The sequence below is a fragment of the Leptonotus elevatus genome, chromosome 1 (assembly GCF_054856555.1).
Source record: "Leptonotus elevatus isolate MCC_2025b chromosome 1, RoL_Lele_1.0, whole genome shotgun sequence".
In the NCBI taxonomy this organism is placed as follows: domain Eukaryota; kingdom Metazoa; phylum Chordata; class Actinopteri; order Syngnathiformes; family Syngnathidae; genus Leptonotus; species Leptonotus elevatus.
Window position 1 is genome coordinate 5251666 of NC_141239.1, and position 16556 is coordinate 5268221.

Sequence of the window (16556 nt, forward strand, 5' to 3'; positions counted from 1 at the left end):
AAATACGAGTGTGATATTGATTTGTGTTAAGATAATTTTTCTGCCACTAGATGGCAAAATTTGTAAGACGTTGGTAACAGCTCAGTGCATTTTTCTTTTCATATTAAGAGCTATCTGATCTTTAACATGAAGTAACTTGTAAAATTCTGCACATTTTAAAAATTGTAAAATACAACTTGACTCCAATCTCCACAAATACATGCATTATTATTACATTTATTACTGCTAAACTTTGACGTGGACGTGTTTGCTGGGAACCCCCGCTGTACAGGCTTTCCAAGTAAGAGGCGGTCATTAATCGCACGTTGAAAAATTAGTGGCGTTAAAGGAACTTAAAATTAACTCAAATTAATGCACTAATTTTGACACCTCTAATTATTATATTATATTACTCTAACATGGTCTTTTTTTGTGCAAGTGAAATTAAATGGAAAAATTAAAATGAAATGACATCACAGTGCCTAAGGTGAATGTCATATGACCAAACCCCGAAAACAGGTGCGCCGTGATTAGTCATGACCTGAGCCCAGCCTGTGATGTCATTTTCAAAGATCAGAATGCAGTAAGGTAAAATTTTATAATAAAGTCGCTTGCAAGAAAACAGTTGAAATATCACCTAATGGCTGCTCTAAGATGTTTTCTGTTTACTGTAAAATCCCGTGAATAACATTAGTATTATACAGGGGACTTAAAGTGGAAGTCATTCTATGTGACCTCACTATTCTAAACATGGCATTCTGATTAATTGAAAATTCACTGCCATTGACAGCTATAGATGTAAAAAAAAATCATTTTAACTGTTTCTATTAGTTGAACATTTTTTTCCCACTTTTGTTAACAAGAGTATGAAAACCTAGTGTTTTTTTTATATTGTATTAGAACAGATATCACATTTGTGATTAATCGTGAGTTAACTAGTGAAGTCATGCGATTAATTACGATTAAAAAATAGTACTCGCTCCTAATTTTTAATATTCTTTAAAAAAAAATGTATCTGTTCTAAATGTACAAAAAAATTCTAGGTTTTAGGAAAAAAACTAAACTAATAGAAATAGTTCAAATGAATTTTTGACGTCTATAGCTGTCAATGTCCGTGAATGAGTTAATCGTGAGTTAACTCGTGAAGTCATGCAATTAATTACGATTAAACATTTCAATCACCTGACGCTCCTAATTTTTTAATAATCTTTTCCCTTTTTTTGGAAATCGCGTCAGGCGATTACATTTTTTTTTAATTAATTAATCGCATGACTTCAATAGTTAACTCACGATTAATCATACATTTTATATCTGTTGTGTACAATAAAAAAAATCTAGGTTTTCATACTCTTGTTAACAAAAGTGGAAAAAAATTTAAACTAATAGAAATAGTTCAAATGAATTTTTGACGTTAATAGCCGTCAATGGCAGTGAATGAGTTAATATTACATTTGTGGAATATGAGTTATGAAGCAAAATCCAGCCGTTTTCATCCATCGGTCACTTGCTGTCGCCTGAAAATGACATCACAGTTGGGCTCAAGCAACGTCCAATCACAGCTCACCTCTTAGCTGATAATACATTTGTTCCTTCCGGTTTGACTCTCAAAGTTTTGTGCTTTGTGTCTTTAGCTGAGAGGACCAATGAGGTCATTGTTGGCACAGACCAGCTGATGGAGATCTAAGCGACCTCGCCTGACCGTCACGACCTGGAACCCGGTGACGCGCTCGGAAAATGTGTTTCAATAAAATCTCAAATCCACTCCCGAGTTTCTTTATTTTGGCATTTATTGTTATTGCTCACTTGTAATTGCCGTACGAGATGATGGAGTTGCACTGATAGGAGTGCGGCGCGCTCCTCCCTCTCGTTGCACGCCGCGCAGCTGTGAAAACCAGAGATTTCGAGCAAAAGCGATGGGAGTGGTGACCACAATGGAGTGGGGGGGTTCCGTTTATTTGTACACACAAAAATGGTGTATGTGTCAGTTGCGGACCACCCAGCTTGATCCTGTATCAGTTAACACTCCCGCCCTCACACACACTCCTCGGAAGAGGAAGCGTACTCGTAGCTGACGCCTTTCTTCTTTCTTTTTTTTTTCTTCTCCCTCCCCAACCTACCCCCCCCCCCCACCCCCTTGCTGTCACAAGATTTATTGCATCCCTTCGGCGAAGCATTTCTTAAATTACAGGTTGGAAGTTCTTTAGTCACGAAGGGACGGAGTTAGTTGTCTGTGTGGGAGCTTTGTATTTGCGCGTGATTTATGGTGGCTTTGCTTTCCTTTTGTGTCTGAGTATTTAAAAAAAAATACCGCGACGATTTTTGATGTGTCAGTAGCGGTTCGGAGGAAAGCCTCACTGATGAGAGAGCATAAAACACTTACATGAAGTTGACTTTGAAAGTGCATTCAAAAGTTTAGGGAAGTCAATTAAGTTCATCAACAAGTGATGAGTTGCGCATTAAGAATGGTACACACTAGGGCTGGGCAATGAATCGAATCCATTCGATTAATCGCCATTTTGAAAATCGAATCGTTCAAAATTTGCTAAATCGTGAAATCGAATTTTGTCTTCTGGATTGTTAAAAGCTGTTGTTCTTATGTTCTGTTAGATCCAGATGTTATAATAACACATAACCGATAATCGGGCATTTCCCCTCCCTTTCGATTTAAGGTCGCAAAAGTCCAATTCTCAGATTTCTCTGAAAGAATATCCTGACCAAATTCCAACAAAGCTCTCGCAAGTTCCGCCCGGACCTTATCATCGTACATGATATGTAGCGTGCCGTGAAGTTATGTTCATGCTTACTCTGGTTTAAAGCTGTCACAATTAATCGATTAATTGACAAGTCATCGATTATCAGATTAATCGACAACTATTTTAATAATCGATTAATTGTTTGGAGCCATTTTATAATTTTTTTTTAAAGGTCCAAATCTTCTGATTTCAACATATCAACAGTTATTGTTCACTGATTTCTTTAGTCGTTCATGAAAGAAAACTGTGCTTAATCAAAATAAGACATTTGTAAAAATCTGTTTTTACTTTGGAAAACAATAACCGAACCGGTAAAATAGTACAGCATCAATCCCATTTTCTTTTAATCACTATACGAATACGAAATAAACACCTATCAGTAGTTAATAAACTGTAATCTGGTGGGAAAAAATGCAATTAATCGATAGATTCCAAAAATATTCAGCACTTCTCTGTCTATAGGGCCTATTCCAAAAAAGTAAAACATTTTAAGTGTTGAGAAAAAGATGAAAATGTGTTTTAAAAGTTACCTAAAAATGGCAGAAAATGACCAAGTATTTTTGTAATTGCAAAAAAAAGTCAGAAAATGTATTTTAAAAAGTCAGAAAATAAACATTTCAAAAAGTAACTATAAAAAAACAAAATAAGAAATGCCGCAAATTACCATAACATTTACACAACCCCCCACCCCCCAAAAAAGTCAGAAACTGTATTTTTTAAGAATTTTTTTTTTTTCAGAAATCTAACAGAAAGGCAATAAAGTCTAAAAATGTATGGGAAAAATGCACAAAAATCCAAAACTAAAGACAAAAGATAGAAGAAAATGAATGTTAAAGTATTGAATGCTGCATATTTTTGTGTCGTTATTGGTGCAGCTCTATTTGGCTCTTGGGCCCTCAATACATTAGACTAGCACTAATACACGAGCTAAAGAGCTAGCTAGCCTGACAGACAGACAAATAAAGCTTAATGAAGCATCTGTGATATTTTTTTACTCCTCTATGGCACTCTTAGTTTGAAGGTGCCAGCCAGCTAGCTAGCTAAACAGCTAGACAAACGGACCGACGGACAAATGAAGCCTCACGAAGCACTTGTGATATTTTTTGGCTCCTCTCGAAGGCACTCTTTGTTTAAAGGTGCTAGCTAGCTAGCTAAACAGCTAACTAGACAGACAGACCAACAGACAGACGGATGAAGCTTCATGAAGCACCTGTGCTATTTTTTGACTCCTCTATGGCACTTTTGGTTTAAAGGTGCCAGTTAGCTGAACAACTTACCAGACAGACAGATGAAGCTTCACGAAGCACTTGAACTCTACCTATATTCTCATCACGCTACAAGATTACTCTTGTCAGTTCATTTTGGTGGCCAGCGTCTCCATTCGAAAGGCACACCTGAGCGTGCGAAAGTCCGACTTGAGTGCAAACCACGTTGACGGCTCTCACAACGGCGCAATCTTTAACATCTTTCAACCATCTCACACTCTGACCTCTCTCGCACGTCTCATGATGAGACGTGGCAGCTGCCGGTGTTTGCATAAAGCTTTTGTATATTTATACAAAGACCCCGGAGTGCCCTCAAGACAACGCCACCGTGGCTCAGCCCGCCTAGCAGTTCATTCGTGTGTTTGCTCGTGTGTGTGTGTGTGTTCGCACATTAATGCCGACACTTACCTGTGTGTGGTCGTCGTTAATCTGCCATCTCACAAACTCATCTCAACACTGTTTGTGTGTCTGTGTGGCAATGCAGTGTTCTGGGTTCGCACCCTGGGCTCATTTTGGGTCTTCCTTTCACAGCTTCATCTACAACAGTGCTTCTCAATTACTTTCAGGTGCTAGCTAGCTAGCTCCCTAGCTAGCTCCCATGGTGCTCGTTTGCCTTCTAGGAGCTAGCTAGGTAGCATCAGGGGTTAAAGCCAAACTGGCCATGTTTTTACTTTCAGGTGCTAGCTAGCTAGCTCCCATGGTGCTAATTTACCTGCTAGGAGCTAGCTAGGTAGCATCAGGGGTTAAAGCCAAACTGTGGCAGGATTTTTACTTTCAGGTGCTAACTAGCTAGCGCCCTAGCTAGCTCCCATGGTGCTTGATTACCTGCTAAGAGCTAGCTAGGTAGCATCAGGGATTAAAGCCAAACTGTGGCAGGGTTTTTACTTTCAGTTGCTAGCTAGCTAGTTCCCTAGTTAGCTCCCATGGTGTCCCTAGCTAGCTCCCATGGTGTCCCTAGCTAGCTCCCATGGTGCTTGTTTACCTGCTAGGGGCTAGCTAGGTAGCATCAGGGGTTAAAGCCAAACTGTGGCAGGGTTTTTACTTTCAGGTGCTAACTAGCTAGCTCCCATGGTGCTAATTTACCTGCTAGGAGCTAGCTAGGTAGCATCAGGGGTTAAAGCCAAACTGTGGCAAAGATTTTTACTTTCAGGTGCTAACTAGCTAGCGCCCTAGCTAGCTCCCATGGTGCTCGTTTACCTGCTAGGAGCTAGCTAGGTAGCATCAGGGATTAAAGCCAAACTGTGGCAGGGTGTTTACTTTCAGTTGCTAGCTAGCTAGCTCCCATGGTGTCCCTAGCTAGCTCCCATGGTGCTTGTTTACCTGCTAGGGAGCTAGCTAGCATCAGGGCTAAGGCCAAACTGGCAGGGTTTTTACTTTCTGGACCTGGATTTGCCACCTCTGATCAAATGGTTATAAGTACACCTCTGCATAGCAATGCATCCTTACAAAAAAAGAAGGGAAAAAAAGAAATCAACATACATCAAAGAATAACTATAACATGTTTTTTAGCTTGTCACAGAAAAGGTTTGAAGTGCATCTATTTGCCTAAAATTTAGAAAAAAACAATTTTCTATGAGAATGCCACTACCACCTACTGCAGAGGAAGTGCAACTACACTTTATTCTTTTATGGCAAAATAAATAAATACAGATTTAAAAATAATAATAATCCCCAAGTCATGCAACACACTGTGATCCCCAGGGGGCTAAAGAACCTTTCTTCCAGCTTTTTGCTTTTTCTTTGGCTTTTTGCAGCTTTTTTGCAACCTAAAGATGGATAAACTACTGAGGATAATTGGCACAGAAAATTAATGGATGGATGTTACTTCACTTAAAAAAAAAAAAAGAAAGAAAAAAGAATTCAACTTTTTCTGTGGAGTGTTGCAAAAAATATTGTCATAATTTTGACATTTTTGTCAATTATGACTTTTTTCCTAAATAATTTAGCTTTTATCTAACATTACGTCTGTCATTAACTGATTGTTTTTACCTCGTTATTTTTCTCTCTCTCTCTCTCTCTCTCTCAATATTATGATTTTATTCCTGTCAAATGATTTAGTTACCATCATATTCAGTGAACATTTTGACATTATTCTGTCAAATGCCTCCTTTTTTCCCCCCCACGTGACTCTTTGCAAAATTATTCTCACAATATAATATTTAGACTAGTTGCACCATTGTAAGTGCTGTCACAAAGTATTCTGATACATGTCGGTGACATTCTAATCAATGTTTGTAGTGATGTTTTAACTTGTTTACATTTCGCAGATGTATCCTCCAATGAATGTTGCAAAGATGTGTGTCAAAACTTTTCATGTCACGTGACGGCGTCCGACACAATGATCATCTGGCATCAATGTCCCGCTTTTGAATAGAGGGAATTTCAACAGGAATGTTCGCATCGGATTGTTTACAGGGTGCTGTGGTCGCCTCAGTCTTCCAAATGGGTGTCGACAGTTGATCGTCCAATTGTGATGTTGACACCCTCTGCTGTCTCACATGTCCCTCCAAAATAAAATACAGCTGTTGTTTCTGGTTGGTTCCTCCAGCCGCACTAACCTCTTCGCACTTATCACGACACGCAGTACGTGTGGTCGTGAAGGAATCGGCTCACTCCGGCCAAGCTTTCGACATATCAGCCTTCGCCTTTTTGTTTTCTTTTTAAAGTAACGAAAATGATGTCTGGAAATGAAAGTGTAGAGTTGCAGTGAATCACCCAGAATAAGAAAAATAGTGCGTTTGGTGGAGAATATTGGTGGTAGAAGGGAGTGAGCGACCTTGCTCGCGTCAAATTCATGAGGTGAGACGTGAACTGTGAACGTTAAGAGCGCATATCTACGTCTTGTGTGTTTTGCTTGGATGCTTTTCATAATTAACTTTTTTTTAAAGACCACCATAACACAAAGTAGCCTACGCGCATACCAATTTTTAACATCTTACCCGATTTTTTTTAATGTAAGACAGAGAGAGCCCACGACAATCACAATGTGTGCTTTTTAGTTTTAAAGTGTGTGGTTGATGGGACATCACACATGCCTGTGGGCGGTATTTTATTTTTGAAATGGCTTGTGCCAGAACCATCAAAAAGCCCAAAACGGGTCACAAAATAAGTGTCTCCCCCAAACCAGATCGCTGTTGCAGTACCTAGAATCACCTGTGGTAGGCAGCATGGCGCCACAACAAAGAAAAACAGCAAGAGAAGAAGAAAGAAACAGCTAGGCTAGTTGTTAGCCTATCAGGTAACTACATTATGCTTAACATTTACGTGTCTTAATGAACGTTCTGTGACATTTTTTATGTCAAAATACACACACAAATAGAAGAATGTCATCACATTTAATATAGACTTGTCACAGACTAGACATTGCGGCTTTTGTGTAACATTGTTGGCTAATGCTAATCTATATGCTAAAGGCCTCGTTATACTTCTGCGTCAGGCTACGGCGGAGACAAGCTCGTGCCTTTGCCGTCATACTTGTGCGCAATACGCATCACAATGCACATCAGGTTCTGCTGCAGTTTTACTCCAAGTCGGGGTGGAGATCCCTCTGCATTTTATGACCAATTCAGGAAGTCGTTTTTCGTTTCAGGAACAAGTAACAAAGTTGGGAGAGTTAGTTGCATGGCAATTATTTAGTGCCAATTTGCAACATCCCCGTGCTTGGCGAACACAGTCCCCTTCTCTTAGTCAATGCATTTGCTTTATTCTCATGACTGGTTACTTTGTACATTCTCACTGAAGGCATCAAAACGATGTATGAACTGATGTGGTGTTATGTACTGTACTTTAAAAAAAGGTTAAATAACTGAAAACATGCTTTATATGATAGACTATTCAAAGAAGCCATCCTTTGCTCTGGTTACTTTTTTTTTTTTTTTTTTTTTGCATACTCTTGGCATTCTTACCTCTCGGAACTCCTTAAAAACTGTTGGAAAACCATTTCATGTGACTATATTTTGAAGCTCATCGAGGGAATGCCAAGAATGTGCAAAAAAGTAATGAGACAAAAGGGTGGCTATTTATGTGTTTATTTTATTATTTTTCACCTTTTTTTGCTAGGTACATAACTCCACGTATTCGTTAGTTTCTCATAACTCTCGTCATAGTTTTGATGCCTTCAGTGAGAATCTACAATGTACATAGTTATGAAAATAAAGCAAAGCCAAAGACTGGTTTATAATCATCTTTTTTACAGAGTATTTACTGTAATGCCCCCAGATGTGGAAACGGAGAGCCACAAATTGCAGATGAACTTTTCAGCCATTTATTGAATGCTGGACAAAAACATTAAAACACATAAATACGCTGACAATAACGCAGGAGCTGCTGTCGGCCACAGCTCACAGATGTTCACACTGACCCGCACATGTCAAACACCACCTCACCAAGCCCCGCCTCTTAAAGGCACATACAGAATCTTAAAACAGATACTACAGTCTAGCAGTTTTCTTGACACTTTGTGCTTGCTTGCATTTAGAGACCCTGTTTGTTTCTAAATACATTATTCATATTTGAAGCTAATGTTAAATCCATTACACTGTACACATTTAAGGATAATTTCTGAAAATGTGCAAATTCTGAGAACAAAGTAGTACTCGATCGTGTAGCTACAGCCTATAGCATTAAAACCTTTTTTCACCATTTCAGGTTTTTTTTTTGAGGGGGAGGGGCATAAAATTAGGCCCCATGACACACTTGGGTGTCGGGCATGAGTTCCCCCTCCCCCACTATATAAGAACTTGAGCGCCTTCATTAACATCAGTAGTTACGCTGCGCAATTGTGAATTGCTTCTTTTTTATTACTAGGCCCAACCCTGTTAGTTTAAAAGCTAGCTGATGGCTAGCATGGAAAGCCCTGAGCTGCTGGAGGCTTTAAATGGACATATTTTCTCTACTCAAACGTATAGACATAAGTACAGAAGCGTATTGCATTCACTTGAAAAAAAACCTCCTGTTTTTCTGACTATTTTTTGGGCGAGCTTTGTTTTTTTTTTTGTTTTTTTTTTTCAGAATTTTTTTTCTTTTTTACAGAATTTTTTTTCTGCCAAAAATTATTCAAAAAAACAGGCTGAAAAAATTACTCTTGAAACAGGAGGGGGGGGGGGGATTATAAAAAAAAACTTGTTGTTTTTTTCGAAAAACTGAGCTGGTCTGTTTTTCGGAGTAATACGAAAAAAAATAAGTAAAAAAAAATATTTAGAAAAACAGGGAAAAATTACTCAAAAAAACAGGGAAAAATGTTTTCAGGAAAACAGGAAAATATATTTTTTTTAAACAGAAAAAAAAGTACTCAAAAAACAGGGGGGGGAAATATTCAATAATACAGAAAAAAATAGATACAAAAAAACAAAGCTCCCCCCAAAAAATTTGTCAGAAAAACAGGACTTTTTTTTCAAGTGAATGCAATACGTTTTAGTACATAAGATGATTGACAAAATAATATTAATTGTTGGAAGTTTTAGTAGTGGTATTTGATTGACAGTTAAGCGCCGAGCGGGGTGCGCTTTCAGCAGACACCAGCGATTTTTTAAATTTTTTATTTTTTATTTTATCATTCAAATTTGTCAGTTGCAAACAACGCATAGGCGGGTTATCCAAAATAATTAGTTTTTCATTTCACGCTTGATGGTTGGCGGCAACTCAACTTTTTGTATACAAGCAACTAAAAAGTCCCATTTGACATATTATGTCCCCATTTTTTGCTGTTCTTGCAGGAATGGAGTTTAAAGAATCTTCTCAGCGGATCAGACAGGACAGGACGTAAGGTGGAGATAAATGTGGACGCAGAGGAGAAGGTAGGGTGGAGTTGTACTTTGAGTAGGGGGTGGGGGGGGTGCAAAGGAGACAGGGGGGGTGTTGCGGTGGCAGTGTCGGTGGGGGGTTGGCCGAGAAGCTGGGTGGCTTCATGGCTTGAGGGCTGATCGTGGGTGAGCAAGGAGACACAGAGCGAGGGAGCGGCCCACCCAAGTGGCAGTCAGTCAGAAACCTGCGTGTGTATGCCTGTGTGTGTGCGTGCGCGCACGTGTGTGTTTGCGGGTGTGTATTTGCTGCTGACCCCGACATATTAGCACAACACTTCCTCAATTTGTCTTCTGTGTTCTCCGGCCACAAATGAATTTCCTCCCTCCCACTTTTTTTTTTTTCCTTCCACACGCTACCTTTCAAGATGTCCCCCCCCCCCCCCCCATCCAGCCCACCTCCAACTAACACATAGCAACGCCACCCCAAAAACACCCCCGTCTCTAACTTAAACATCTGAATGCATGCGGCCTTTTTACAAGCTTTGTAGTTGCAACACTTGCTTATGTCGCTAACAATGCGTGTGTGCGTCGCGGCGAAGATACCATGTACGGCATCACCACTCACGCACACACACAAAGCCAGACATCCCGGCCTGTCACGGTGGAGGCCCCCCCAAGCTAATTAGCTAAACATTGGCTGGGTGGTTGATTGGGATCACATCTTAAATGGCTTTGCCTGTAAAGTCACAGGAAGAAACACGGCAGCGACCTGATTTACGCTCTCAGGTGGCCTTTTATCTCCTGTCCGACTGTTTCTTGCATCGCCATACATAGAAATTACACGTCTTTCGCCTGCCGCGTCGGGGATTTTCCAACCACGTCTCGCTACAGTCAGCCCATGTGTTTGTTCTCTTTAACAAACATTAAAAGTAGGGGTGTGCCAAAAAATCATTTATTACTCATTTATTACGATTCAGAATCGATTTTGAAATGTCCCAAAATCCATTTTATTAAAATTATTTTATACTGTCTTGCCTTTGTCTGTGTGCGCCTTTATTTGGAGCGCTGTTCATGTTGTACCCAATTTGTCCACTGAGGGGCAGTGTGGTTCCACGCGGTCTAATACGCTGTTAAGTTGTAGCCACATTAGAGAGTAGAAGGCAAAAGTCACGATCAAGTTATTCCAATAAAAGTTGTTTTTTTGCAGTGTGGAGCCGTTCTTTTGAGTGATAAAAGTGCCGCAAATAGCGCGCTAATTAGCATTAGCGAGTCAGACTGGAGTGGATCACTACAATTCCTTGCACATCTCTAGATTGAAGCAAAGATCATTGTCAATCAAATCATTTTGAGTCAAAAATCGTTCTTAATCAAAAATCGAATCGCAGGCCCAAAAATCGGAATCACATAAAATCGTGAGGCATTCAAAGTTTCCCACCCCTAATTAAAAGAATGTACATTTCTTTAACAAATAAACACACACACACACTGGTCTAAATAGAATATTGTGTGGGGGGGGGGGGGGGGGGGGGTTTGGACGTACAATGTATGACAGTACAAAAGTTGCTGCTATGATAAATTCCAAGCTAGCATGACGAAAAGTTGTGCAATTACAAGGATAGTTGTGAGCAGGTCTCCAAAAAAGAGACTTCAAGCGTTTTTATTTCACTCCCACTTGAATTTTATTGTCAAACCGGACATAAAACAAAAAGAAATAGATGTCTTTAAAACAACCACACAGGCTAACAGCGTCACCTTTCGCTAGCTTAATGCTAACACACAATGCAAAACACTGTAACAGGCTAATGATTAGCATTGATAGTTGTGGCGTTAACACTCATTTAGCGACAGATATCGTGCTTAAACAAATGTAAACAGAAAGAACAATATACAGGCATACATGTGCAGGTTTTTAAAATTATTATTTATTTATGTATGTATTCACTTACCTACTTTTTGTTATTAGTTTATTGATGTAAATTGTATCTACTTGCATACTTACTTACTATGTTTTTTTTGTTCTTGTTTTACTTATCTATTACTGCATGTACAGCACTTTGTATGCAGCAATGCTTGTTTTAAAGTGCTTTATAAATAAAGTTGAGTTGAGAATATTACTGCAGTTTGCAGTCAAAGTACTTGTGAAAGTCTTCTTCGTTTGTGTCTACATGCCTGTACTGCCCCCGGTGGCCAAGACGCACACACCAGAAGTTGTTGCAATGAATTACTCGTGATGTTGAAACTCTTTAATTAATTACATTCTATTTGATTATGTTTTTGCTGCATTTCAGAAAGTCAGTAATAGGGCGCGAACAGTGCCAATGTGATATTATGGGCAACAACAACAAAAGAAGTGCCACTTATGAAAATAGTTACCAAAATGTCACAAAAATAATTTTGAAAAGTTGCAAGAAAAAGTGGCACAAAAAAAGTTATCTTATTTTCGTATATTATGTCTTTAATCTTGTGAATAGCATTATTATTTTTTTCGTTAAAAGTTTCCAACTTTATTATTTTGCTATTATAACTTTTTTTACTCATAATTTTATATGTAATATTATAACTTTAGTCTTAGGACAAATTGAATGACTCCTACTATTTGGTCTTTATTCTTGTGTTCACAGCATTATTCTCACAATTCTTTTTCTTAATTCTTGTATACATTTTAATTATTATTATTATTATGATTTCATGATGGCCTAAACACATCATAACATATAGGAAACAGATTGTTGTAGTATTTTAACACATTTTTTTGTAATTTTAATTCTTAATTCTCAGAGTATGGCGTTGTTATCATATTGTTTTACCTTGGCTAGAGAGTTAAAACTTTTATGACCATTTATGTGTTTGTTCATCAATTTTTACCAAAATGTTGATTGTCAAACATTTTAGTCATCCCCGTGTCCGATCCAAATTAGGATTGTTAGGCCTTGGTGGAGGTTCCAATTGTCCCCTTTAATCAGACGTGACTGAATATTGTGAATGGATGTTATCCAAAAATGGGTTCCCTTATGTTTGCTAACATTGTCTCGCACACCCTGAGAGACTTGTGAGGTTTGTTTTAAGAGCACAGGTCCGGGTCGGCGTCGCCACCTGCTCGACTCCCCCGACAATACCTCTGTTACAAGCGCACAAACAAAGACTTGACAAAAAGTGCGTTTCTGTGGTTTTGTGTGTTTTTGGCCCCCAGAAAGGCGACCATTCATTAGGACGACAAAAGGCGCCAAAGAAATGCATTATCATAATTAATCTTGTGCTGAGACTGTGGGTGGCAGCTTGGCCTTCTCTCCGAGACTGACAAGAGGCGTTTTTAATGCAGGAAAAGTGTCGCTCGGGGTAACTTGTTGCCTTTTCATTCATATCGGGCTAATTATAGAAAAGTAGTAGGGACACTTCTTTGTTCTTCTAAATTATATGTGAAGCGGAACACCCAAGATGGAAATGTTTGATGTCACAGTGGAAGAAATATAGTTTCCATTTGTATCGTTTCATTCAACCTTTATTTACAAAACAAATTCTCATTTGCATGGCTGACCGAGTCCATTTAAAATAAACCCTTGCTTTTTCATTTGTCTTTTATGTTCCTTGCTGATAGAATACCTCCTTTTTTTAAATATTGCATTTCATATATTTGCATATATTTAAATGCCTTGACAACCACAAATTGGGGAAAGTAGAAAAATATTGGCTTGTATAGTCATTTTTTAATGCTTAAGTTGTTTTCTTGTGAGGAATGAGTTGTGATGATACATGAAAATGTTGTACTTTAACGTATTTTTTTTTTAAAGAAAAAGTCAAAATGTTACAAGAAAAAATAAAATAAATCTTTAAATAATAGTCGTAATTGTGCGATTAAAAAGAGTAATAATGTTATGGGGGGAAAATCTTAAAATTATCAAGTTGGAATGCTATTTATAAAAAAGTAATCTTTCGAGAAAAGAGTCATAATGGTATGAGAGAGAAAAAAATTATCCTGTGCATGAAAAGTCAAACTATTTCAAGAGAAAAAAAAATCTAAAATCGTACAAGAATAAAATTCCAATATTAAGCTACAAGAAAAATGCAAAAAAAAAAAATACAAGAAAAAAAGAGTTACTGACAAAAAATCATAATCGTACAAAACTAAAGTTGTAATCTTGCGAGAAAAGAGTTGCAAACTTTTTGTGGAAAACATCCAAATCTTACGAGGAAAAAGTCAAGCTCTTAATGATCGTGAAATTGAAATCTTACGACAACAAAGTCCGAATGTTCTTGCGAGAAAAATTGTTACAACTTCAAGAAAAACTCTAAAACTTTTCCTGAAGTTGTAACTATTCTTATAACATTCCGACTATATTGTTACAAGAGTCTGAGTTCGTTCTCGTAATATTTATTAATAATAAATTATAAATCATTTATAAATATTACGAGAACGAACTCAGACTCTTACGACAATATAGTCGGAATGTTATAAGAATAAAGTGGAAATCTTGCGAGAAGAAATTTATGAGGCCACTAGAATAAAGTAAAAAATAATTTTGCACCCGGGCATCTCAGCATGATGTTACGCCACTTTACGTAACGTTCCTAATTTTTAACATCATTCCTCCAAAGTTTGACTCTTGGACCAGTTTGAACCGAAATATTTTTTTTGTTTTTTGTTTTTATCATCAACTTGTTAACAATAAATGTCAAACCACTGAAAATACGCTCATACTGACTCTCATAACAGCCTTGATTCCTCTTTTGCTAAATAAACGCGTCGTGGGTCTGAACCTTGTGGGCGTTTGCTGTCGCGAGGCAGCTGGATGCCAGAGCGGTTCCGTAGGCAGCCCCAGACGGACTGACGGAAGGACGGACGGACGGCCAGCCAGCCAGCCATGCATGCATGGCCGAACGGACAGATGGATGGGAGTCACTGGGGAGAGATGAAATGCACACTGCATGGTGGGAAGAAGTCGGGAGGCGAGAGATGAGGGGGAAAATCGGAGTTGCGGGAACGATGGAGGCATCAGGAGGAGTTTCAAAAAAAATATGGAGCTTTGCATGGAGTGGCTACACAAGAGAGACCATGTGGGGCACAGAGAGAGTCTTGGGTGGTTTGTGTACGCACTACAAGGCGCTGTGATGGCAGATATCTGCGCAGCGCATGGTCATCTCAGACGGTTTATTTATCCAAGGCCTCCAGACCAGGCCTCGGACCTCCCTGAGTTTGTTAGGCTTGAAGGGGGCCCCTACCGCACAACCCAATTCCTCACATTCCACTTGAGCTCCCATTTCCAGCTGCCTGTTTCCCTCTACCGCTCAAACCGGGACCGAGCCTGTCAAGCCGTGTTCCAGCGCGGCGAGAGGGGGGTGGGGGGGGTGCCCTTCCCGAAATCCAGCTACGTATGGCTGCCTTCGTATGAACAGATGATTATGGGGACGTATTGATCAAATATTGCTGTAATGTAAAATCAGAATCGTCTTTAGTGACAAAATATGTCAAAACACAGGGCATTACACACGACGAGTACAGAGAGTGGAAGAGAGTCTAAGTCAGGGGTGTCAAACGTACAGCCCGCGGACCGGATTCAGTTCTGCAAGGGGTTTAATCCGACCCACGAGATGATCTGCCAGAGATGTGACATTCCAAGTCCCTCGAACCACCTTGAGCAGCCAGGGACCGGACAGGCCGGCTCACATCGCACCTGACCCCAATGTCACCGGGCAATGAAAAAAACGGTTCTAATGTTTTTAATCTTCATTGGGCTCTTTTAAGCTGTACTTTGTCTGGTCCTTCACTTTTAGGACCCGTTTGCCATGGGAGATCCTGCCAGGAGCACAAAGCCGTTGACAACTTTGCTCCTCGGATCATTTGGGACACACAAACCCCTCCGCCGCGATAAAGTGACGTCTCGAGGGGAAGGATGATGAGAATCAGCATCTCCAAATCTGAGACCGCGGTCTTCAGTCGGAAAAGGAGTACGCCCTCTCCAGTAGGAGCTCAAGTACCTTGGGGTCTTGTGCATGAGTGAGGGAAGAATGGAGCAGAAGAACGACGGGCGGATTGCTGCTGTGTATCAGTTTGTCATGATGAAGAAAGATCTGAGCCTAAAGGCGAAGCTCTCGATTTGCAATCCCGCCATCATCTATGGTCGCGAGCTGTGCGTCATGTCCAAAACAAAGGTTCTGGATACAGGCGGTTCAGATGACTTGTCTGGCCTCTCCTTTAGAGATTGGGTGAGAAGTCATCCATGAGGGGCTCGGAGTTGAGAAAGAAAAAGGCTAATGATTGCTTCAAGCTTTTTTTTCTCGAACATGAAACTGAAAATTATACATCGTGTATTTAACCAAACCACATAATTTACAAACGCCTGCTAGCTTAACGCTAACGCGCAGTGTAAAACTCCATAGGCATGCTATCCAGACCTGGATACAGCGCAGCAACAGGTGTAGTCAGACAATCTAACAGTACTCAAAAGCATATATATGTTTTTTATCCTCTGCGAAAAACACAACTAATATTACACTGCAAAAAGGACTGTAGAAATTTTAAGAAAAAAAAAAGAAAATTATTACTTCAAATAAGCAAAATTATCTGCCAGCAGAACAAGAAAATTTTACTTAAATTTACCTGTAAGATTTTGAAAAATAAGAAAATAATATTAGGACCATATCAACCACTGCGGTCTTAAAAATAGTATTTTCATACTAAAAACAAGTCATGTCGACCTTTTTCAAGCTGTAATAAATAGAACTATTTTCTTAAAATACATGAGTGGGGGTTTTTTTCACGCTTGTATAACTTAGCTTGAGTGTCAAGCAGGGAGGTAACAGGTCCCATTTTCTTTACCATG

At 39.2% G+C, this 16556-nt stretch overlaps 1 protein-coding gene across 2 annotated transcripts in view; it reads left to right on the forward strand.

The window, feature by feature from the left end:
- Positions 1–16472, forward strand: part of eif2b3 (eukaryotic translation initiation factor 2B, subunit 3 gamma) — a 59049-nt gene extending 42577 nt beyond the window's left edge. The window contains exons 12-14 of one of the 2 annotated variants that reach the window (XR_015094656.1): positions 7125–7235; positions 9712–9792; positions 15508–16472. Coding sequence is in view for 1 of the 2 variants with exons in the window: in XM_086074381.1 (XP_085930507.1) it covers positions 1611–1663 (53 nt within the window). In the remaining variant the exon portion in view is untranslated. Of the gene's footprint in view, positions 1–1610; positions 1741–7124; positions 7236–9711; positions 9793–15507 lie in introns of those variants that run through there. The other variant, XM_086074381.1, reaches the window with a different exon arrangement.
- Positions 16473–16556: the final 84 nt, after the last annotated feature.